This window comes from Excalfactoria chinensis, chromosome Z (assembly GCF_039878825.1).
Source record: "Excalfactoria chinensis isolate bCotChi1 chromosome Z, bCotChi1.hap2, whole genome shotgun sequence".
NCBI classification, from domain to species: Eukaryota; Metazoa; Chordata; class Aves; order Galliformes; family Phasianidae; genus Excalfactoria; species Excalfactoria chinensis.
The window spans coordinates 30,526,781-30,550,148 of NC_092857.1; the positions used below are offsets into that span (position 1 = coordinate 30,526,781).

Genomic DNA, 23,368 nt, shown 5'->3' on the forward strand with positions numbered 1-23,368 from the left:
TGAACTCAAGGAAGAAGAACTCAAATTCAGAAATATTAGGGTTTAATTGAGAACACAAACACATAGAATTATAAAATGTGTATGATTTTGCATTTATTTCCACTAAGCTACAAAACATAAATTCATGAAAAAGTTTATAATGCCTACTAAAGTAACTAATAATGGGAAGAAGTAGGAATCACTAATTAAACAACTAAATAAAAAAACAAAAAGCAAAACACACTCTTCTTCTAAACTTGCAATCCAGCTCTTGTTAAGACTGGCATTTCTTAGAGATATAGGGAACATACTCGTTTTCATTCTATTTAATTATTTTTCATTCAGTCAATCAGTTAATTCAAAATAACGCCCTCTCAAAACTGGTCATGATAATTTCAGTTTCCCTTTTAACCACCTTTACCGACATTTAAAGAAGAATAAGGTAAGAGATACTAAGTTCCACTAGATATATAAAATACCTTAATATCATCATAGATACAGTCTTTTGTTGATCAGAAATGTTTCCATGCATTTATCCTCATCTTGACAGAAAACACTAAGATATGAAAGAAGACTGCCAGCAGAGAAGTCACATTCTGGATCTAGCATTACACATTCCCATTAATACAAAAGATACATACAACCTCCCAAGAGTTTGATGGTCCTATTCTCTTGAACACAGTCTTCAGAAGAAAATAGCAAGTAAATTTTAAAAATCAACCAATACCAAATAAAATCTTACTGTAAGGAATAAGGAACATAGCTTATGCTTTCCCTTTGAATTCATGATAAAACAAGAAACTCTCTCAATTCAGTATTACCAAAAAAGATAAGCTGAACAAAATTTTCATTAATTTTCATTAAGCGAAGACCAAGGATTCCTATTCTACTTTTCCTTCCTCCCTAAAACATGAAAGCATCTACAGCAAACGAAGCTGTGAATTACTAATGAAAAGAGGTGACATCATCAATATTTCCTTAGGGGAATCAAACCCTCTGATGCAACCATGCCTCTGTCTTCAAAATAACACAAACTGCATTCAGAGGAAGAACTACACAGACAGAGTCATGAACTGTAAGCATACATAAACTAATATCATCAACACACAAACTTTCTCTTTCTGCACAACAGAGTTTTGTTTCATAGCAGCTTTTTTGCACATGTTGCCAGGCTGACATCAGTGCTCTTGCCACAGATGTAAATATACACTGGCTTAACAATAAAAGCAGCACTTTAGGTAGCCAACCCCTTTTCTCTTCTTCTGGTCAACATCACAGTCTGACTGTTCTGTCCAATCTTCAGTACAAATGGGTTGTTGCCACACTTTTCCTGCTTCCTGTGTAGCTCAGATATGCTGTGTCCCTTTCATGCTTCCCCAGCACAGTTTGCTACCTGTTAAGAGAGGCTTTTAAGCTCCCATTACCCACTACTTCTACTCGTATAAGCCAGAAAGACTTGGGATTTTACAAAAAGACATGGATAGAAATGTGTGGAACATAAATTTGGCACAGAGTACGAAAGTGAGGGCTGTACTGCAAACCATAAGGTATAACGTTTTTATCTAAGTAATACCAAAACTTTCCACGGAAAGCAAATCTCCATGACACAGAGTCAAACAACCCTTTCTCTTGTCTCTGCTCCATGGCAGGACATACACCATGCCTTCATTTCTAAGCATCAGCTGTCATGGATGATCCCTGTAACACATACTAATGTTGACCACAAAGACTGTCACAGGTTCATCCTCACACACAGGAAAGAGGTCAAAACTGATGAGTACAGCACAAGGTCATAAGAAGTGATGCAACCATTATATCCAAATTCAACTTTTTCAAAAAAGGCATGAACACATTTCAGAGGTCCATGCTATCTACAGTGCTATTATTTCCCAGGGTTTACAATTTTAAGAGCAGCACACTTAGTACAGAGAACACAGCTTCCAACAGAACTAATCTAGGACTACGGTATCTCTTCCAAAACAAAGTGAAAACAACCATAATTCTTCATAAATTTGCATTTAAAAAAGTAATGTGTTTTCAATTCTGCCATGTAGTATATTAATTGCTAACAAAATACAGTAACAGTCCATCTTTCTCTTAGGAAAGGGACACAGAATAAACTACATACGCTATAACCTGCGTATTTATTCTCAGCTGCAAATGTCTGGCATTTTTGTCTCAGTCTGGCGATAAAGTCAGTCTATCAATCTGGATACCACAAAAACAGTGCAGAATATATAAGAAAGCCAGGCTGCCAGCAAAACAAAATACAGGCTTTGCAGGAGAGAAAATTCACTCACATAAAATAAAATAAAATAAAATAAAATAAAATAAAATAAAATAAAATAAAATAAAATAAAATAAAATAAAATAAAATAAAATAAAATAAAATAAAATAAAATAAAATAAAATAAAATAAAATAAAATAAAATAAAATAAAATAAAATAAAATAAAATAAAATAAAATAAAATCATGCAAACCACACCCCAACTATAAAAATAATTGTCAACACAGAGCTCAATCCAGAGTGGCAATTCTGAAACTACTTTAGACGCAGAGAAAGGCAAAACAACCTTGGCATAAAAATGACGCTACTAACAGATCAAGTTCTTTAAACATGTTATACTCTCAGTCTTTTTTTTTTTTTTTTTTTTTTTTTAATGCAGACGATGTATCTATTATCCAAACTTTATTCAGCATTCATATGCTGTCCCTGTAACTATAAAGGAGGCTAGGCTGTTTTTTGTTCGGCTTTTGCAGAGAACTGAAGAGGTTAATTTGTTTTTAACACACAAAAAACCTCTCACGTCCTGTAGGTCATTTCATAAACCCAAGAAAAAATGTCTCCTTTAGCGTCTCAAGACTCTCCCAACCTTCAGACCATTAATGAGGACACAACTCTTTAGACTGAGCTTCCAAAAATCACCAGAGCTAGCTGGAGAACTCCAAATCTGTCTTATTTGGACCACAATGTTTTCTGCTAGGATCTTGCACAGATGATTTAATTAATATTTCCTTTGTTTCTAGCAGTAATTGCACTCCTCCTGCTGGACAAATAGAAGCAATAACCACAACCTATCCTTCTGACAGTAGATAATTAAAAGATCCGAGAATACTATGTAAGACCTGAAGCTAAAATATTTTCTCTCTGTTGAAATGGCTTCCTTTACTAGCTTTAAAGCTATCACCTTTACCACACATACTTAGTTTAAAATGCCCAGGTTTCTCTTAGTCTTTAAAATTCAAAATGCATATTTTCACGTGGGAATAAATGCCAACAAGAAAACAGTGATAATATTTTACTTACGAATTAATCAGTACTATGACAAAATGTATATTTTGCCAAAGTATTAAAAGTGGATTTAATTCAATAGCTTCTATATTTTATTCTATATTAAAAAATAAAGAGAGAGGAGGGCACACAGCCAAAATAAATAAATAAATAAATCACAAATGCTTTTAATGAGCAGGAAGTAGGCTAATTCCAGATGGCTGTGTAGAAAAAAATACACAGGTTTTTGAATCTGTGCTAAATGCTAGCCCATCAGCTCAGAAAAACACAAGCTCTGGGATAAAACCAAAATTTCTACAACAAATAGCACTTCCAAGAAAGGTAGAATATACTGAAATCTCTAAAACACTGTAATACTTCAAGCTTAATTATCATCTGAAGACTGAAAGAACTTTGAAAGATGACTGTCAAAAAGCCTCTTTACAACCAAATTTTCATACTGTTCATCTGATATGAAAGAAAGAGAATTCTGACAAATGATTTTAAGCCTTAAAATTTTATGACAAATAAATATTAGCCACACTTGAGATAATCAGTCTAGTGGGGCCCTGGTGTCATATTCCAGGAAGAAATATTGACTAGACTCCACAACGAATTATTCTGCTGATGGACAGTCAGCTGAATATGAGCCAGCAGTGTGCCCAGGTGGCCAAGGCCAATGGCATCCTGGCTTGCATCAGGAATGGTCTGGTAAGCAGGACTAGGGAAATAATTCTGCCCCTGTACTTGGCATTGGTGAGGCCTCACCTTGAGTACTGTGTTCAGTTTTTGGCATCTCAGTACAGGAAGGACATTGAATTGCTGAAGCAGGTCCAAAGAAGGGCAACAAGGCTTGTGAAGGGCTTTGAAAATCAGCCCTGTGAGGGGAGGCTGAGGGAGCTGGGGCTGTTTAGTCTGGGGAAAAGGAGGCTGAGGGGAGACCTTGTTGCTCTCTTTTGATATCTGAAAGGTGCTTACAGTGAGAGTGGGGCAGGTCTCTTCTCACTGGTGACAGGTGACAGGACAAGAGGAAACAGCCTCAAGTTGCACCAAGGTAAGTTTAAGTTGGATGTTAGGAAAACACTGCTTTACAGAAAAGGTAGTTAAACACTGGAATAGGCTCCCCAGGGAGGTGGTTGAGTCACCGTCCCTGGATGTGTTCAAGAGCCATTTGGATGTGATACTCAGAGATATGATTTAGCAGAGGGTTGTTAGTGTTAGGGTACTATGGTTATGCTGCAGTTGGACTTGATGATCTTTTAGGTCTTTTCCAGTCTGAGTAATTCTATGATTCTATGATTCTTTGGTTTCTAAATTTCAGCGTGTGTCCCCAGTCCTCCATGTGAAAAACTAAGACAGTTGAATAACATTAAGAGTAATACCAGTTTTAACATAGATCTGAAAAGATCAGACCTGCTTTGTCTACCAGATTTTTCTATTGCATTTAATCTTCCTAACATCTACTTCTCTTAGAGGGTATACATTAAAAATAGACTTGTCTCCAAAAGACTTGAAGTTTACCCAATTTTAAGCTATCAAGAACAAACTTCAATATGCATTCATTTACAAAACCATTTAGTATTCTTAGCATGCACAGGCTGTAAATGGACTGAAGCAAATACGATTTTCTGTTTCCTTTCTTACATACATCACCTCCAAGCAAGGAATTTGGTTCCCTTCCATCCTACTTTTAAAAAGTAATGCTAATTGACAGAACTTGGGCCCATTACCTAAAGAAAGTGTAATTACTTAAAATTTATAACATTCAGGGCACTCTCTCAATAAAAGGAAAATATTTTACTATTAGAGAAGCACTGCCTATGCCATACAAAGAAAGTAACACTGCAATGCCTTATCCAGTATTCACATTTAAGTCATTACAAGCTGTGTGCACTTGGAACCTGAAAATTCTATGCATGGGAAGACAGGAGGCAGTTTCTGATTCATCTTGCTCTGCAATGTGATAGGTTAACTTATTTTACAAATTCCAAAGTAGTTTACAAAGCTACTGAAACTAAAAGCAAAAGCATTTACATTTGATCACCTCTATGGAATATTAAGATTCCAAAATCCCAAGATACTACTCATCTACCTAGAATTTTACACAGATGACAGACTTTTTTCACTAATAGAGAAATACTGCCATTTCGCATCTTAGCAGTGGCTAAAAAAAATTAAAATGGCTCCCTTAAATCATGCAGTGCTTTTATAGCAAGGTAAACATAAAAATCCCATTTACAGACTGGAAAGAAAGAGAGAAATGTGAGCATTCTTTGCGTACAAAGTCTAGAGACAAGCGTACTGGCTATGGGTACAGCAGGGTTAGTTTTCTTCACTGCTGCTCATATGATGCAATGTTTTGAATTTACAGCCAAAATAGTATTGATTATTAATAACACTGCTATTTGTTATCTGTTGCTGAGCAGTGCTTACAGAGTTTAGGCCTTTTGCATTCTTCTTGATGCCCATTCCAGCAAATAGTCTAGGAGCTTACAACAAGATGGAAGAGGACACAGCCAGGACAGCTGAGCTCAACTGATCAAAGGAGTATCACATACCATACGACATGATTCTCGATACTAAAAGCTAAGGGAAACAAGAAAGAGGGAGAAATTCTTGGAGTGATGGTGTCTGTCTTCCAAAGTGACCTTCACATGCGTTGGAGACTTGCTTTCCTGGAGACAGCTAAATATCTGTCTGAACACCTGTTTGTCAATGGGATGAATTTGTTCTCGTGCTCTGCTTGAAAAGACAGCTCTTGCTTTGCCTATTAAAAAGTCTTTCTCTTGGTACGTGAGTTTTCACAATTACAGTTGTCTTACAGTTCTCTTCTCTAGTTCACTGGGGTAAGTGAGCAAGCAGCCCTGAGGTCTTAGCTGCACTCCTTACATAGACAGTACCCTGTGGTCTGCCTCAGATGACAGAGTACTGTCTATGTAAAAACAATCGACGCAGCCAAACTCTTCTGATTTTCATGTTACTAGAATCCTTTGAATCACTGAGAAGGAAATATTCATGTAGATTAAAAAGATAAAATAATTACTTTACAAATGAAGACATTCAGTGGGCTAAAAAAATCCTCAGTTCTGGTGAACTGGATATAATATGAAGTTTGTATCTATGAACTTCACATTAACATTTTTACACATTCTGGATGATCAAAAGGGTACATTCTTTTTACATCTTTTACCTCTCCTTCAACATATACACATATCCATGTATATTTTCCTGGGAGCACTGCATCCCATGCAGAACAAGTGAGTAAATAAGGTGCGCAGGAGGCTATGTCCCATTATTCCCTTCCAGAAGCAGTATTTTTCGCAAAGTTTAGTTCTCTTATTTTATGTCACTGAGGATACAAAATAAGGCAAGAAGCTTATGATGTTTGACAAAACAGAAAATGAGACCTGCCTTATTCACATCATAGAGCTAGCCTACAGCAGTTTCCAAAGATGAATGTGATATCATTAGCAGAGAGAGCAACACGGTGTCACATCAACACTAAATAAAAATAATCTGCAGCACATGCAAGAAAACCGCAATAAAATTTTATGTGCACTACAAATTTCAGGAATGGTCTTTGTGTGTTTATATGTATCTGTTTATATGTATATTTTGAATAGGTTTTAAGCTAGTTTTCTAGGTTTTTCTATTTTGTTAAGATAGTGCTTGCATAGTTTAGGACAAAAAGAGTTTATTTCAGATTTTAGAAAGAGATTTTTATGAATTTTAATGAGAAAGATCTCATCACAATTTTTGTTGTTTTTTTTCCCCAAAGTAGAGTATCAGCTCTGCTATTCTAATACTTCCAAGCATTGCAAATTTCAGGCCAACCTCTTGAATATTCTGAACGCTACAGGTAGTAAACAATTAAGCACAAAATATAAAGACTTCATATCTTCAGTTCCATAACTGTAGAACATCTTTTTACTCTGTTTCAATGTATAAGTTAATTTCCTCTGTGTGTTCAAATGCATTTTGCTGAAGACAAGACTAAGTGTCATAATAGCATATGTCCATGTAAAACAAATCAAATTTAATTTTCCCTTAGCCCATATGACCTCTTCCAAACAGGATAAAATATTGCTTCCAACCCAATGTATGCTTTTAACCTTTCAGAATGATCGCGCATCCTCAATCTTCCAGCGACGTTAAAATTTTCAAGTAGGTACTTTATACTTAAAAAATACATTCTGTACAAATGTACTTACAGGAAAGTAATAAATAAATAAATAAATCTGACATAGCTGCACTGCTTTATACAACCACTCACTGATCACTTCTGAAGTAATCTACCTGTTTTGTCTCCTTTCCCAGATTTCTAAGAAAACTGATGTTAGGTTTCTAATGCTTCAAAATCATACACCAGTTTAGCATATATTGTTACTTACCATAACTAATTTGCTTACTTCACAGTACACATCTGCACATTCTTTTTTCAGTCTTAACAAGAGAACTAGACGGAACATCTAGTAATCAAACTACTACACTACTTGCTATTAATTCAGCTTAGAGAGAAAAGAAATTCTTACCCAGTTATTTTTTTTCAGAGGCAAAAAGTAGTAGTAATGGCAGAAATCAAGTAGCAGCGTATAGGAACTAAGAATTTGAGTGTAGAAACACAGCTGTAAAAACAGCCAATGATTGTCTTCACCAACACAATTATTAATCCTGCAGAGAAACAAAGTATACAAAAAGATTGAAATATAAAGGCTTGTCAACACTATTTATGAATAGTCAGGCTACAGAACTACCAATTATGTTTAAAGAAAAGTTTAGATAATTTATGGGTACTGGCCCAAAAGAAAAAAAAATTGAGGGTTTATGGGCCAGTTTAGCCCAGATCTGTGAGTAGTGGGGCAAGGGACCCATGCCCCAGGAAAGGGGAAGGGGAAAAAGGGAAAGGGTAGGGATATGGGAGATGGGTCTAACAACATAAGAGAGGCAACAATCTGTGGAGGGAAGACAATTTACTAAATATGATATCAGAATGCAAGATAACACAATATAACACAATATAATTGGAACTGAGGCTAATAAATCCTTCACTATTTAGAACAGTATTTAAGATTTCTTTTTTTTTTTTTTTTTTTTTTTTTTTAATTTTAATTTTAAGTATTTAATACCCCTGTATTCATGCTGCTCAGAGTCAGCACATCTCTCCCGAGCAATGGCCGTGCTTCAGTACGGCCAATGGTCTGATGAAATCACCTCCCATTTGTGTATCGTTCAGAAGTATTTAAGAACAGTACTACACTAAGCCATAACGTCAAAAGCACTACACTGGCACTATTTTCTGAGTTGTAAACAGATAAAAGGCAAGTTTGAAAATGGCTACATCAATACAGGATGATCCTGACCTCTATTCTATCCTTTTCATTTCATCTATGTTTCTTCGATGGAAATTGTAACACAGACCCACTGACAGCAAAGTTTATTTTCATTTTAAGCAACAATCAAGCTGACTTACATTAAATACAGAATCTTAGCCAGACTGACCATGTCTAGTCAATGAAAACTAAAAGAAGCAATTTCACTACAAAATAAGAGAGACCATGACAAATGGGGTTTGCTATAAGACAGTAATATCTTCTAACCAGCATAGTCGTTAGGTAAACTAAAAATAAAAAACTGTCTAAAAAACATGAAACATTTTCAGTATTACAAAAAGCATTCACTTGTGTGTTGAAATTGTAATTTCCGATTTCCATCATAGAAATACAAAGTTTAATTTCTTACAAAAATATTTTTCCAGCACAAGAAACTAAATTGCAACAAATCAATATGCAACACACAAACAGTTTCAAGGTGTAAAACTTGCAACTTTTAAAACTTTTAAAATAAAATACAAGAACTTCAGAAAATTGTATGATGTATAACAATTCATTCAATGATTAAATGTTAAACTGCAACAGTTCTTCTTAGTCTCACTTGTAGACAAAAAGGAATCTCTAAGTTGTTCTCACCTGAATGATTCAGCACTACTGGGAAAGAAAGATCACAAATACACAATAGTCTAGACCATTAATTTTGAAAAGATCAACTAAAATAATAGTAGATCATTAGAATAAGTGACCTGGTCTTACCATGGACAGTGGTGATCCATCCTCCTCACACAATGTCCACAACGACTACAATGGTGTGAACGCTTTGGTCTCATCATATTGCATTTGTTACATAATTCCCAAAATTCTCTTTCTAGGGGAAAATCATAAAGACAGCCTTAGAAAGGTTTTTAAGCTCAGCACAGAATGCTTACGATAAGCATATATGTGATATGTGATATATGGAGGGGAAAAAACATTTACTATGAGATGATACAGTATCATAGTATCGTGCGAGTTGGAAGGGACCTTAGAGATCATCAAGTCCAACTCCCAGGATTCAAGCCCTCTATTGTAGCAGAGCAGCAGTTTTACCCCTTGCGCCACAAGGGGGATTTGAACCCGGGCCCTCTGGTGTTGCAAGCGGCGGTTCTAACACCGTGTGCCACCAGTGACACCAGTAAGCAGCTTGTTAAACAGAAACATTATACACTCTCCCCGCCATTCCAAAACCTTGAGGACTCATATTTGTCAAATAAAGCTAATTAAAATAAAACACAATAAATGCTTCCAATGTATCTTCCACCTTAAAGCATCTTAAGAGATGAAGAAATGGATCTCAAGACGGAACTCTAAAACAAATATAAGATAGGCTTTTATTTAAAAATACACACTAGTATTCTATCCCCTACATGAGATGCACTAAACTGATGTCCAGAAATAGCTACTAGCTGAAACTGACAAGAGCAAATATTGGTCAGCTTAGCTATTTTTTTCCCAAACTTCATCACTGAAATCAGAGAAAGCCTTTGAAAATATGAAATCTAATGGTGCACTGAGATAGTTCATCTACACCTGGGAAACAAATGGCACCAACATCGTAACATATATAATGTTGTTATTCCTGTAGAAAAAAGTCTGACTGTCTGATTGCATCTGCGTAACCTTTCCTTTTACTGAATCAGATGCTTAGATAACGGGAAAAGAAGGAATACCAGTAGGAGACTGTTCTATGATCAGTGTTTCACAACTGAGTCCCAAGCACACTCTTTCCTATTATCTCCTACGTGGTTTTTGCGCACCATAACATCAGTCCTGATGACAAACAGATAGTTTCCAGACAGATCACAATAGATTTTCACTACCATCGGGAAGGGAAAGAAGTCATTTCAAGACGAGATTGAAATTTTCACTCCTCACTGGATTTGTTATGCCTTCTATATTGAAAAAGTATTTTCCTTTCACATAGCAAAACTGGTGCTTAAATACTCCACTATAGACTGCTATGTAAAAGCTTTATGGACTAGACAAGCACCTTAACAGCATCAAATGTGTCATTAAAATATTGGCTTTCTCCATGGAGAATCATTAAGGTTACAAATGCCCTTCAATTTCTAGTACATCAGATACCATACAACAATTGCGGAATAAATTCACAAGTACAGTGGGAGTTCTCAAATGTCAAGTTGCTACTCTATAGCAATGCAGTGTAACCAATCTGCTGTTTATTGGGTTAACAGTCCGCACAAACAGAATTTATTGCAATAAAATGCATAAAAAAGCACAGGTGAAGTCCAGTGCAACAACAGCTTCTACCATTAGTTACAGCATCTTATAAATTTATCTAGAAAAAAAAAAAAGCAGTAGAGTTAAAATGACTATGCTTCTCTAAAAAATGTTATTACTATCATTTGAAGCACATGCAATCTATTTAAAAGCACAGAACACAAAATTCTGGGCATAAAATATGTCCTAGCATAAGTTCCTGCATGACAATACTTCTGAGAGAATGTGAATCTCTCAGAAGCTTGAAGCTCAGAATCTGTGAAGCTTAAAGTCTACACAAAGTGCAAGAAATTTAAATGTTAGAAATAGTGATTTATAAAGCTTTTCATTTCAGTAACAATATGCACCTCAGCACTGATTTCAATTAAATCTCATTACAGTATGCTAATTCCCAGTTTTTCTGATGACTCTGAAGTAATTTTTATTCTGTTATATAGAAACAACTTAATGTACCTGTAATTGGAATCTTTGGGTTTTCAGGTAGCCTTCCTGGATCAGCTACTGAGGCTCTCACTAAAGAAGCTATACAAAACAATGAGCAGAGGTAATAACCTGAAATAATAAGTATTTGTTATTCTTTTTCAGGTAAAAAAGCAGGAAAAAGAACACATCACACTTTTATTTACTGCAAACATGTTAAAATCTCAAAAGGGTATGTAAGTGAAATTTAAAATATAAGCTTTTTTTTTCATTACGGTTAACTGAATTTTACACATTAATAAACCACCGTATTTACTGAGTAGAAATATTGAATGTACACTATACAAAGAAAATATTAAAACAAAAATTTTAAAACCACACAAGCGTATAAAACTCCAAAGGTTATAAAAAACTTTATATCGTTACCTTTATGCAGACAAACTAGGACAGTTTTTAATTATATAAAGCAAATATAATTGATTTTCCAAGATCTAGAAAGCAAAGCCATGGTCCTAATTTAAAACAAAAATATATAAGTAACAACCTTCGTTTTTAAATGAAATTAAAGAAAAAAAAATCATTAGAAGGTACTGTACTGGCATATATAAGCTTAATCACATTACACAATGATTCCCTGTCACATGGGCTTACAAAGTTATGAGGTCTAGAAGCATAGGGACAGCAGTAAATCCTCGAATGTTTTAATAAATCACCAGCATAACTACACAGATCCATCAAGTTCACTAACTTGCTACATTTCATAATGTTTCAAATCACCCTACTTTGAAACCACGAAGAAAATTATACTCCATTTGAGACATGCTTGACCAGTGTGTTGTCTAAACACAAGAACTGCCATACTGCACCATCTGCGCAGAACTCCAGGTAGACATATCACTGGCTAGTCACAGATACCAAGGAAAAGAAATGAAGGAGTTGGCAAGTAAAAACCGATCCTTTGCTTTGCATCCCAGCTATTAGGAAACAGTACGTTTCTCTAGCTTCCCTCATAAATCCCAACAGGCTTGCCAGAATGATGGTGGTTGTATCCCCTAATCTATCTTCCACAAATGCTGGATGTATAAACATAGTAAGACTTGGGAATAAAAAGTTTTATGTCAAGCACTGATGTGAGAAGCACTTGTATGCCTCTGCAAGTAGCCACATCCTGGCAAAGATTCAACGCCTCACTGAATTTTTCCAAACTCAGTTCCTGCGTTTGAATGGCAAGAAGTACTAAATGACAAATTAAAACAAAAACACACCGTAGCATGCCGAACTATTACCTTTCATATTAAAGAAAACACAGTTACATACAAATTTTAGATTTATTAATTCAAAATAATTCCAAACTTTCATGTTGTTTTTGAATCTACCAAATATTTTTCTACAAATCTTTCTTTCATGGGACCATTGCAAAAAATTAAAGGCATTTCCAAAGAAAATTTAAATTTTGAGTTATATACATCACATTTTCATGCTTGCTTTAACATTCTTCCACCCAGCAAAATAGAACATTATCATCTCTGAAATACTGTAAGGAAAGCCATGACAAAACTACAGTCACTAGGACATTTACCATGACAGAACTGTTTACAACAAAAGAAAACATAAAAACAAATCACTATCTAAAAAGATCTGACTGCTACTCAGACTGCAACATCTTAATTGTTTAAGAAGCTATATGTTAGTTACACTATAAGGACAATTTGGAACAGCATTTTCTCAGTTTTGGTCTATAGCAGTAAAGAGCTTATATACCATATACCACTATATACTATAGCAAAACCACACAGAATCAAGTATTAAATTATAAATTACTCTGACTTCTGAATTGCAGACATACATTTGATGCCATGCATTCTATGAAATTGAAAGGTAGAGGAAAAAGTAGCTGAGAACACTGTCCTGATAGCAGCAGCAAGATGTTACTTCAACTTTATTAATAATTAGTACCAAGAAGCTCTTTCACTGCCTTCTCAAATAAATGCCAATCATTCTGAACCTCGAAGGCTTCAGGTGATAGGAACCCAAAGGTTGATCTTCATTAAAAAGACTGTTCTAGATATAATACAAGGCTTTTCCCAAGTTGTTTCTATCAACATAAATCAGCCAACTCATCATCAAGGGACACTTGACAGAGCTAGCAGAACTCATTTGTTCAACCATCAGTACTACCATCATAACTTCTGACACGTCTGTCAATGTTTTGTAACAGCACTATTTTACCCAGTAAAAAAGATCTAGCTGCAAGATTTGAAAGGTGTATAAAATGCTTTTCTCCATGTTCCATGAAATTTTACTATAACATCATTGAAAGGAATAAGTGTCTCAATTCTTAGAGCACAAAACAATAGAACATGTCCCAGTACTCTTACCCTTTATTTTATCCTTCAGCCTTAACTTTCACCTTGTTCTTTATATTCTGGCCTGATAACTGCTGCTCAAATGTATTAGTGTTCCTAGTAGAAGGATTAAGTTAAATAGACTTACACAAAATTGCCACGGCTGAAATATGCCCCTCTTCATAGTGAGGAAAAAGGATGACTTTTGGAATAAAGATTGTATTGTACAGCCAAACAAAGACAATCAGGCCCATGCAGCACCAACCCTGAGGGTCAACCACAAAGTGAATTCGAAGTCCCATTGAACACGAACAAGTAATAATCAGTCCATCCAAGAAGAAAAGATGATCCTAAAGAGATAAAAACAAAAACAACTAAGGAAAAAAAAAAAAAAAAAGTATATTAAACAAGAACTGTGCTACCTACAGGTTTTCACACATATTCAAACAGAGAAAAGAAACCTGACAGTTCATGACTTAAGGAATCTAAACATTTTTTACAGCTTGCAAAATATCCTCACAGACTCTCCTGGTGTTTTGTTGTTTCTCACTTCCTAAGTACTCTCTCCTCCAAGTTCACCTCTCTTTATAGCAAAGAAATCGAAAAAGAAACCACAGAACCTTGACAGTTTTAATATAGATCATCCAGAAGTGTCATGCAACAGTTTTCTTCACTATTACTCACACTTAAAACAGCAAGGTTTCCATTCCGATAGTTTAACATGGTGATTTTTTTAACTTATAATTAATTTTAGTCTGAAGAAATCCATGAATACAAACTTCAGAGCATGATTAACTGGCATTTGTTTGTTTTTCTCTTTCCTCGCACTACAAATTATAAGCACAATTAATCAGGACCTTCAAGAGGGTTGCTACCGTTCCACTTTTTGTCATGCTGCCTTCATGTTAAGAATCTTAACGTTACAACACACATTTAAAACCCTGGTTGTGCTTCTATCCAAGAGGCATTCTTCTCAGCATAAGTTTCACTTATTTCTGGGCTACCTGCCCATTTCTGACGGATGTCTTTCAATTTCTATTTGTTCTACCAAAAATTCATCTTATTTATTGATCAGACATTACCTCTGTTTTCAGGGATTTTGATAGTTTCATCCTCACTGACAGTCACAACTTCTCTGTTTAACATTATCCACAAGCTTCATTAATGTCTTGGTTTAGACATTATCTAGAGAAAGAATAAACTCAAACCCAAATAAGATGATGTTTCTACAATTTATCATAACCCCTTGATTGCTGTTGCAATAAAACAACAGTGGTCCTTTCCTAGTACAGTATTTATTTCTTTAGTGTTCATTTTTACTTTAAGAAAGCATCAAATTTGCTAACATTTGTTTTATAAACCTGCATGGTATACTAAATATAGCTTACAGTGTCCTTAAATGAAAATCATAAAGGACATTTAGTCCTATATTTACTGATCTTTTATTAATTTCACTTTCCATGCGCAATAGATGGATGTACACACAAGCATTCCTAGGGGTATGGATAGACATAAATTATGAGTAGTGTACTCCTGAACCTGATCGTTCTTAATATGCCTTTATTTTGAGTTAGCTTTGGCAACCAGCAGGTTTAGAATATTTTATGCAAGTCGAAGTGCACACTCATGGAGAATCTGTCTCATCAAGTACAAGAACTGTGGGAGGAGGCAAACAGACAATGTGACATCAAGGATGCTATAAAGGAGATTAACAAGACTTACATCAAGACACTGTAACTACACAAGTGATAATACCCACCTGCACAGAGAAGGTACACAAGTGCTTATCAGCCTGGGAATGAAGATGCCCAGGATGATGCCCAGAATGTCAAAGGCTGAAAGCTTGTGAGCATCTGGAAGATGGCTCTTCAGGGCCCTCACAGCAGGCGAGAGCAGGGAGCTTTATCAAATGAAGCCTCCAAGCTGACAGGGCCTGAGTACCATAGCACCGTAAGCAGAATGGGCCAAAGTTTAATAGCAAGAAATTCACTGCTTACAAAGAATAAGGTGCCTCTGCTGACCCAACCTGCAGTCTCACATGGTGTGCTGCTTACCAAGGGCTCAGATATCAAGGACTGGCTGTTACTGAGGCCAAAGTCTGGAGATCAGACTAATACGCTCAGATGCTCTTCTACTTTGGCACCACAGAGCCGGTGGAGATCAGGAAGTACAGCCCACATGACAACATTGAGAGAGGAAGTGGCAGACAGAATGGGCAAGCAAAGCATGCAGGGCAGTAATAATAATAGATGGATAATAGATATCTTATAATTCTGAAAACAGGGCTGAATGGGGGAAGACTGCGTTCTTCTTCAGAGAAAGCAGCATAACCGGGCATCCATCTGGAGTGCCTGTATACCACATAATTGGAGCAATTGATGCTTGCATGCAGGTGTGGCACTACTTTCTCACTCAGATCACGGAGAAAATATGAAATATCTTATACAACCAGAGTGCTGCCACGGCTACACACAGGCACCTTAGGAAGGACACACTATAACTGTGAAGCAGAGGAGAGCTGCCCTTCACATGAGAAAGCATCAGGAATCTACATAGCTCTAACCTGGAGCAAATACTGAGCTAATGTCAGGCATAGCAAGAAGAACAGTGTGGCTAACACTGTGGAGGCTGTCTACATGTGGTTGCCTGACATAGGATTGATGAAGCAGATAAGTTTCAACCAGAAAGCTGGGAGAAGCTCTTACATTGACAGATTCCATACCACATGGGCAAATTTAACCATCCTTGTATTTGATGGAAGGGTGAAACTGCAGGGTTCAAGTAATCCAAGTTCTGGGAATGCAGTGGCAACAACTTCCTGACACAGAACCCAAGTGCGAAGAAGCTCTACTACACTTTTTGCTTGAAATAGGTGTGAATGTGAAGGTCAGTTGTGGCCTTGGGTGTGACATCCGTGAGACAGTGGTACTAATGACTTAAAAGAGGAAAGAAGAAAAACAGTGAGATCACAGTCTGACTCTAAAACAGACCTTGTCCTGTACCATGACCTGCTTGGAAGAACTCCTGTAGAGGGGAGTTCAGGTTCAAGGACCACCTCCAAGTGCAAGAATGGTCCAGAGTCATGTGCAGGAGCCCAAGCAACAGTGGTAGGAAGATTTCACATATGAACAAGGAATTCCTAACAGAAGTAAAACATAAAAATAAAGCACTTATGAGGGGTCAGCATAAACTGGTGGCCCATGAAGAATACTGAAAAATATCATTTGAATGAATAGGGCTGGGGTTAGGAAAGTTATATGAAGCTGGATGTGCTGTTTAATCTAGTGAGGAATTAAGTCAACAAGGAACCCCAGAGGTAGACCAGCAGCATTAGGAAGGTTATGGTAAATGGAACAGAATACCTGTTGAAAGAGCACAGAAAAGGTCAAACTGCCTTCTTGAACTCAGTCTCCATGTGTGAGACCTGCTTTTTGGAATTCCAGGCCCCTGAGATCAATGAGAATGTAAAGAGCAACAGAGACACTCAGTGAGAAAGGAACAGACAAAGAAACCTTTAAACAAACTGAATGTACAATATCTCACAGCACGTGATGAGATGCAACATAGGAGGTATTACTTTTAGAGAGACCACTCTATATCCAATGAAACAACAACAGGTACAAATAGCACAGCAGCACTGTTTAATACAACAAATTCTCAGCTACAAAACACATTTATTCAGCACAGACACCACCACTAGCTTTGTATTTTTTCCAGCAATGAACAAGAGGCTGTATGTTACACCGGTAAAAATCTGTATCAGCTTAGGTGACCCTCAGCCACACATCCACTGTTTGGTCTCCATAAATGTTCAGCTAGCATCAATGAATATCAGTGGGTATTGTTTTTTTTCTCATGAAGGAACTAAATTCCATACTTTTGCTTCATATGCACATCCATGTCAGATGCCACCCTGTCAGACTGCCCCATCTGTCACACTGCAACAACGTGTAATGGAATACTGTCAGGAAGGTTCAACCTTTGTCAATATTTTTTGGAGGCCATGATTAATGGGGCAAGGGGGACCAGTGGACTCCTGCCCCAGGAGGTGGGAAAGGGGGGGCAGGGAAAAGGTACAGAGATGGGCCTAAAAACAAAACAGTGGAAACAAACTAAGGGACAAAACTAATTTACTAAATATGATATTGCAATGCAAGATATCACAATGTAATACAATATAATTGGAACTGAAGCTAATAAATCAAATAAAATGAGAGAGTGTCCAAAACTGAAGGCCTTACTCTAGTGCTGAAGGTGAGATGGCTAGGGAGTACACACTGCAATGACGAGCAGCAAAAGAAAGGGCAGACTCATGACTTGTGTGGAGTTCTGTATTTCCCCCAATGGAAAACAGAAATGGAACAGTGAAAGTCTCCTGGGATACATAGTTGTTCTTTTCTTCTGAGCACCAAGCACATGAACTCCCAACAATCCACAAACTACAGAATGTTATGAAGTGGAATACCAATAGCAAAAAAAAAATCATAAAACCCTGACAGCGTCTACTGCTACACTACTAAAGTCTACTTCTGAGATCACGGGCCAACGTAATAAAATAGGAGGCATTACTTTTGGAGCAGCCTTTGTATGAGCACTGAAGGAAGCCTGTCAGTGTCGCTGCAAGGACATTCACATTTATCACCGAAAGGTTGAGGTGATGGGAGTGAGTGTTGAGGACTGGAAAAATAAAAAAATAAATGCAAGTGACATTTTTATTTTCCAAGAGCAAAGAAACAACAGGTGTATCAGACTCCTTCTGAGCCCTAGGAAGGTAAAGTGCATATTCCTGGAAACTGTTTCAAAACACAGGGAACAAACTGATGGGTAGTAGTTAGCATGAATTTACAAAGAGGAAATCATGTAGAACATGCTACTGAGAGCCCAGAAACACTGCTGACTGCTAGGGAACCCATTAGGTTTCTAACATCCTGTAATAGTAGATACTCCAGGACTCGCACCTTCAGAAAAGGAAGCTCAAGAAACAAAATAGACCTACACAATCTGAAATACTCATTCATAAGTGACCATCTAAGTATGATGTGTGAACAGTAACTAGTGAGGGATACTTTGGAAAAAAACAGTAAGCCCTACAGTGGAAATCTATCACAGATTCTCACTACTCAATGACTGCCTGCATTACATTATTTAATTTCACAATAAATAAATAAAGTAAAACCAATGACAAAACTGTACCTCTGATGATGACAAGCTTCACAAACTAGGAACTACGCAAAAGAAGGATCCATTCTCAAGACAAGCAAAGAAAGCAAGAGATTTATCATCATCCAACTCTGGAACTTCGTCTTTTCTGTTGTTTCTGAAATACAGAAAGGTTTGTGATACTCAAATGACCTTCATCCCAGTATCTCAGCTCACTGAACAGAGCCTCCTTTCACGCTATTCACACAGAAACACTGCTCCTTAGCCTCTCACATCTGAACTGTTATGCTGGTCCTAAATTTATTTCTCCTAATTTCAGTTCTAGAACATTTCAAAGTTTTAACACATGTTTTAAATGGCATTGTTCAGGTCAGGGTCAGTAGAAAACAGCAGTACTGGTGCTATACCACAGTACTCTTACATCCTGTATGTATAATAGACAGTGACTTATATAGTGATCAATCCTCCATTTTTCTTTATACTCCTGCCAGTGATACTGCACAGATAATGTTTTCGTGGTGACTTCTAGCAAAGTTAGCTCGTCGCCCTTCTCCCCTTAGGCTACATACCTTATACATACTAACCTGTATAAGGGGAAATATTAAAACATAAACAGAATCACATTCCAGTGACTAGGTAGAAAACACGAGATTTGAATTTAACTCACAGGCAAAATGAATTTCCAGTCTTCACTTTTAAAACATATTGTTAAAAATAATAATAATCTGTATTCACTCTTTTTAAAAAAAAAAAAAAAAAACTACACCAAAATAAAGGAAAACCAATCCCGCATAATTTAGTTAGTACCATTTTTTATAAGAATTACTATACATTGAGAATGTTTATGAGTCAATTTACAACAATACCATTGAAAAAAAAACCAAACAAATGATTTATGTCTACACACCCAATACTCACACTTGTAATGCATAGAACTTTTCCAACAAAACAGCTTAGGATAAAACCCACGTGCCTGAGACTTTGCATTTTTTCCCCCTATTAACAGAATTTATAACAATCTATTCTAAATAAACATTTCAAACACAAAGCATGTGAAAGGAAAAAGCACCTGTGGCTGTGAAAAGATTGATGTTTGTTAATGTGATCCTTCCTATGTGATTAAAAATTATTCTTCAACTTCCATAAAACACCTTTATGAGGGGATGCATAAAAAGCATTTTCCATAACCCTCTTCTTTCTCTCCAGTTCAGTTAACATTATCATAAATAGAATTTTCCTCGTACAATAAATTTCAGTATGAATTCTGATGTGATGTCTGCTGATTACCCATAATCTAAAGTAGGAAAGCAGAATGTCATTCCCAAAAAAAAAAGAGATATCTTCACACAAACCAGAACTGAAGTAACAGACTTGCTTGAATGCAAGATTCACATACACACACACCACACACACACACACAAAAATAAAAAAAATCCTTCTAGTTCAGTATGGAAAGTAAGACTTGCCAAATCTCATCTCCCCAGAACTTTTCTTCACAAATGCTCCAACAAATGTTTACATGGATCAGTGTTTCTCAGTACAATTTATAGAACTCACACAAACTGAGCAAGGCTATGTTTTTTAAGGTACACAGTTAGAGGAGGAAAAGCACCACTTCCTGAAAAGAGTGTTCTCTAAGCAATTTAGACAGGAACAGAAAGTAGAAACTTACAAGCATAGAATCACCAAGGTTGGAAGAGACCTATAAGATCATCCAGTCCAACTGTCCACCAATCACCAGCAGTTCCCACTAAACCATGTCCCTCAATACAATACCTAAACATTCCTTGAACACCTCCAGGGTCGGTGACTCCACCACCTACCTGGGCAGCCCATTCCACTACCTGACCATTTCTTTCCTAATGTCCAGTCTGAATCTCCCCTGGTACAACCCGAGGCCATTCCCTCTAGTCCTATCACTGTCACGCAACAGAAGAGGCCAACCTCCAGCTCACTACAGCCTTCCTTCAGGTAGTTGCAGAGAGTAATAAGGTCTCCCCTGAGCCTCCTCTTCTCCAGACTGAACAATCCCAGCTCCCTCAGCCACTTCTCTTGAGGCCCATGCTCCAAACTCCTCACCAGCCTAGTTGCTATATATTCCATGTGTGGTAGCTAAAGTAAGGATGCAGCAATCAATACACTCTGCCAACTTCTGGTTTTACATCTAAAACTTTCCTAAGTCTTCTGTGCTTGACTGAAGAGCTACTGCCTAAAGCAACCACTACAAAACAAAAACTACACTTTACTAGGAAATAAAATAAAATAAAATAAGTGGACTTAAAGCACATGACGGAATTATTTTTCAGCTACACATTTAAGCCATTTTTGTGAAAAGCTGTGTCAGACAAGAAATAGCACTGTCTTCCACAGGACTTCAGCATGACTAAAACAGTATCTGAATAGCCAGTACATGCAGTGGTGTGTTTTTGCCTCGGCCAAACCCCTTTCAGCCAGCATTCCCCACTGACAGAATAGCAGGTTGTTATCGTGCAGATACCAGGCGGCTGCTGACACATTAGTGCAGGTAGTCATGACGCTCCCAGCTAGTTCGGTTACAGACAGAACCTTGCAAGGCGTTTCTGTGAACACCGCCTACATCCGAGAAAGGAATGCCAAGCACCACACGGGCCTACGCTGCCAGCATGCACCCACCGCACCCTCACATCACCGGCACCAAGAAAACTGCCTTCGCCTAGCGCTGACCAAAGGTAACATACGGCTACTTCAGCACAAGGCTACACAGAACCTCAGCCTGAAGACCTGCAATTTCCTAACAGAGATAGAAAATGAAAGCGTGAAAACGACAAAGGTTAGGCAGCGCTTCCTGCGCTGGCGGGCAGAGCCAACCACATCAGGTACCAGCCCATGCGTCCCGCAGCAGCCCACCACCTCCCCCGCCGGACCCCTCGCCCCCCTCCCTGCCCTGGGCATGAGGCGGAACTAACCGTAGGGCGAGGCCGGGAGGAAGAAGGGAGGGGCCACGGTCACGCTCCCCCTTCTCCCCCGCTCTCCATAGCAACCGCCGGGGGCCAGCTCGGCTGCTCCCACCTTCCCGAACAGCGGCCGGCACAGCAGCGAGCCGGGAGCGCCACCTTCCGCTTCCGCGCGCCTGGCCGCGCATGCGCGCCGATCGCTATGGGTCCGCCCAGGGCGTCCGCGTTCCGCAGGTTTGGCTTCGTTCCTGCGCTAGGCGGCCCAGGAGCGTGGCCGCAGGTTGTTGTTGTGGTTGTTTTGATGTTTTTAGCAGTCAGTTCTGCCCAGAGAGCAATTAGCAGCGGCTCAGAGCTACAGATAGCTTGTAATGGAGGGTGATTTCAGAGCTCCCATCTGGGACTCTCCCCTGGAGCACCCACCGCTGATGTGATCTCCTGGCTGCCTCAGGGCAGCCCTGTCTGCTTAGTGGCCTGGTTCCCTCTGGAAGCTGTGGGCTCTTGCCCTGCTGTGCTTTTCCTGCACAGAAATGGGTGAAGAATAGTGCAATGGTCATCACTGATACAGAAGGCTCTTCCTTAGTACTGGCAGGTTCATCCAAAAGATACATACTATCCTGAGACCAGAGCGCCCAACATTTGAAGTCAGTTTGGTGTTTGGGCATATTTCAAGCTTTCATCAAGACTTGTGCCCCATCCCTGGAGGCATTCAAGGCCAGGCATGTGGCTCTGGGCAGCCTGGTCTGGTGGTTGGTGACCCTGCACGTAGCAGGGGGGTTGAAACTGGATGATCATTGTAGTCTTTTTTCTACCTAGGCCATTCTATGATTCATTCTGTGATTCATTATGATTTTGGCCATCGGCCTAATTCTTTTCTTTCAGTATCCACTTTCTTCTGTCATAGAGGACAACTGTTAACATTTCAAGCCAAAGTTGCTCCAGCCTGAAAATACTCAGAAACCGGTCTGGAAAGTGAACTAAGCATACCTAGTATGTCAGGGAATGGGGCTGCTTAAGGAGCTGCTACCTACTGCAGGAGCAAGTAACTGAAAACAGGCTGGTGAGTTGGAACACTGAAAACATGGGCAGTAGAATTACTGGAAAAGTCATTGTAACAAAAAACAGTTTTGGCCTCCATTCTGTTACAAATTGTGCATGAGAATTTATATGTGAAAGGTATAATATGTGGATTCATGAAAACACTTTTTTTGAAGATTAAATGCACATGGGGGAAAAAAAAACAGGATAGGAAAGTAAGAACTTGGGATAAAATGGAAAAATAAATAACAAGGGAAAGTATGATAGATGAAAGTTTCCCGTGGAATGAAAAATAATCAAATAATGTCATCTTTTAGTCAGATGCCAGCTGCTTGCAGATCTGTTGTGGCATGCTGGTAGTGGCCAGTCATAGGATCTGTAGTCACATCAGACAGGTTGTATGTTATTCTTTTCTGCTCCTGGATTTTCACAGTAAACAGGCTGTGGAATAAAGGCAGTAGTCTGCTCGAATTTGGTAGTGAGCACATCTGTTTCCATTTGTTTGTATTTCTTTTGGGGAGGCACAGTGCAGGAAGAAAAGCAAGCAATCATGTGCTTGGCTTACCAATTTAACTTAAAGACTCAAACACATAAATTAAATGACACTTTCACCA

General features: G+C 37.9%; 1 protein-coding gene across 8 annotated transcripts in view; it reads right to left on the reverse strand.

Annotated features, from left to right (window-relative positions):
- Positions 1-21,871, reverse strand: part of ZDHHC21 (zDHHC palmitoyltransferase 21) — a 39,768-nt gene extending 17,897 nt beyond the window's left edge. Inside the window, exons 1-7 of one of the 8 annotated variants that reach the window (XM_072360512.1) lie at positions 21,732-21,871; positions 18,820-18,943; positions 16,989-17,073; positions 13,775-13,976; positions 11,315-11,413; positions 9,338-9,449; positions 7,784-7,922 (exon numbers count right to left, since the gene is read on the reverse strand). In XM_072360512.1, the coding sequence (XP_072216613.1) occupies positions 7,784-7,922; positions 9,338-9,449; positions 11,315-11,413; positions 13,775-13,928 (504 nt within the window). In that variant the 5' untranslated portion in view covers positions 13,929-13,976; positions 16,989-17,073; positions 18,820-18,943; positions 21,732-21,871. Of the gene's footprint in view, positions 1-7,783; positions 7,923-9,337; positions 9,450-11,314; positions 11,414-13,774; positions 14,001-16,616; positions 16,756-16,988; positions 17,074-18,819; positions 18,944-21,731 lie in introns of those variants that run through there. The other 7 variants (XM_072360509.1, XM_072360514.1, XM_072360511.1 and 4 more) reach the window with 7 other exon arrangements.
- Between the last annotated feature and the right edge of the window lie 1,497 nt (positions 21,872-23,368).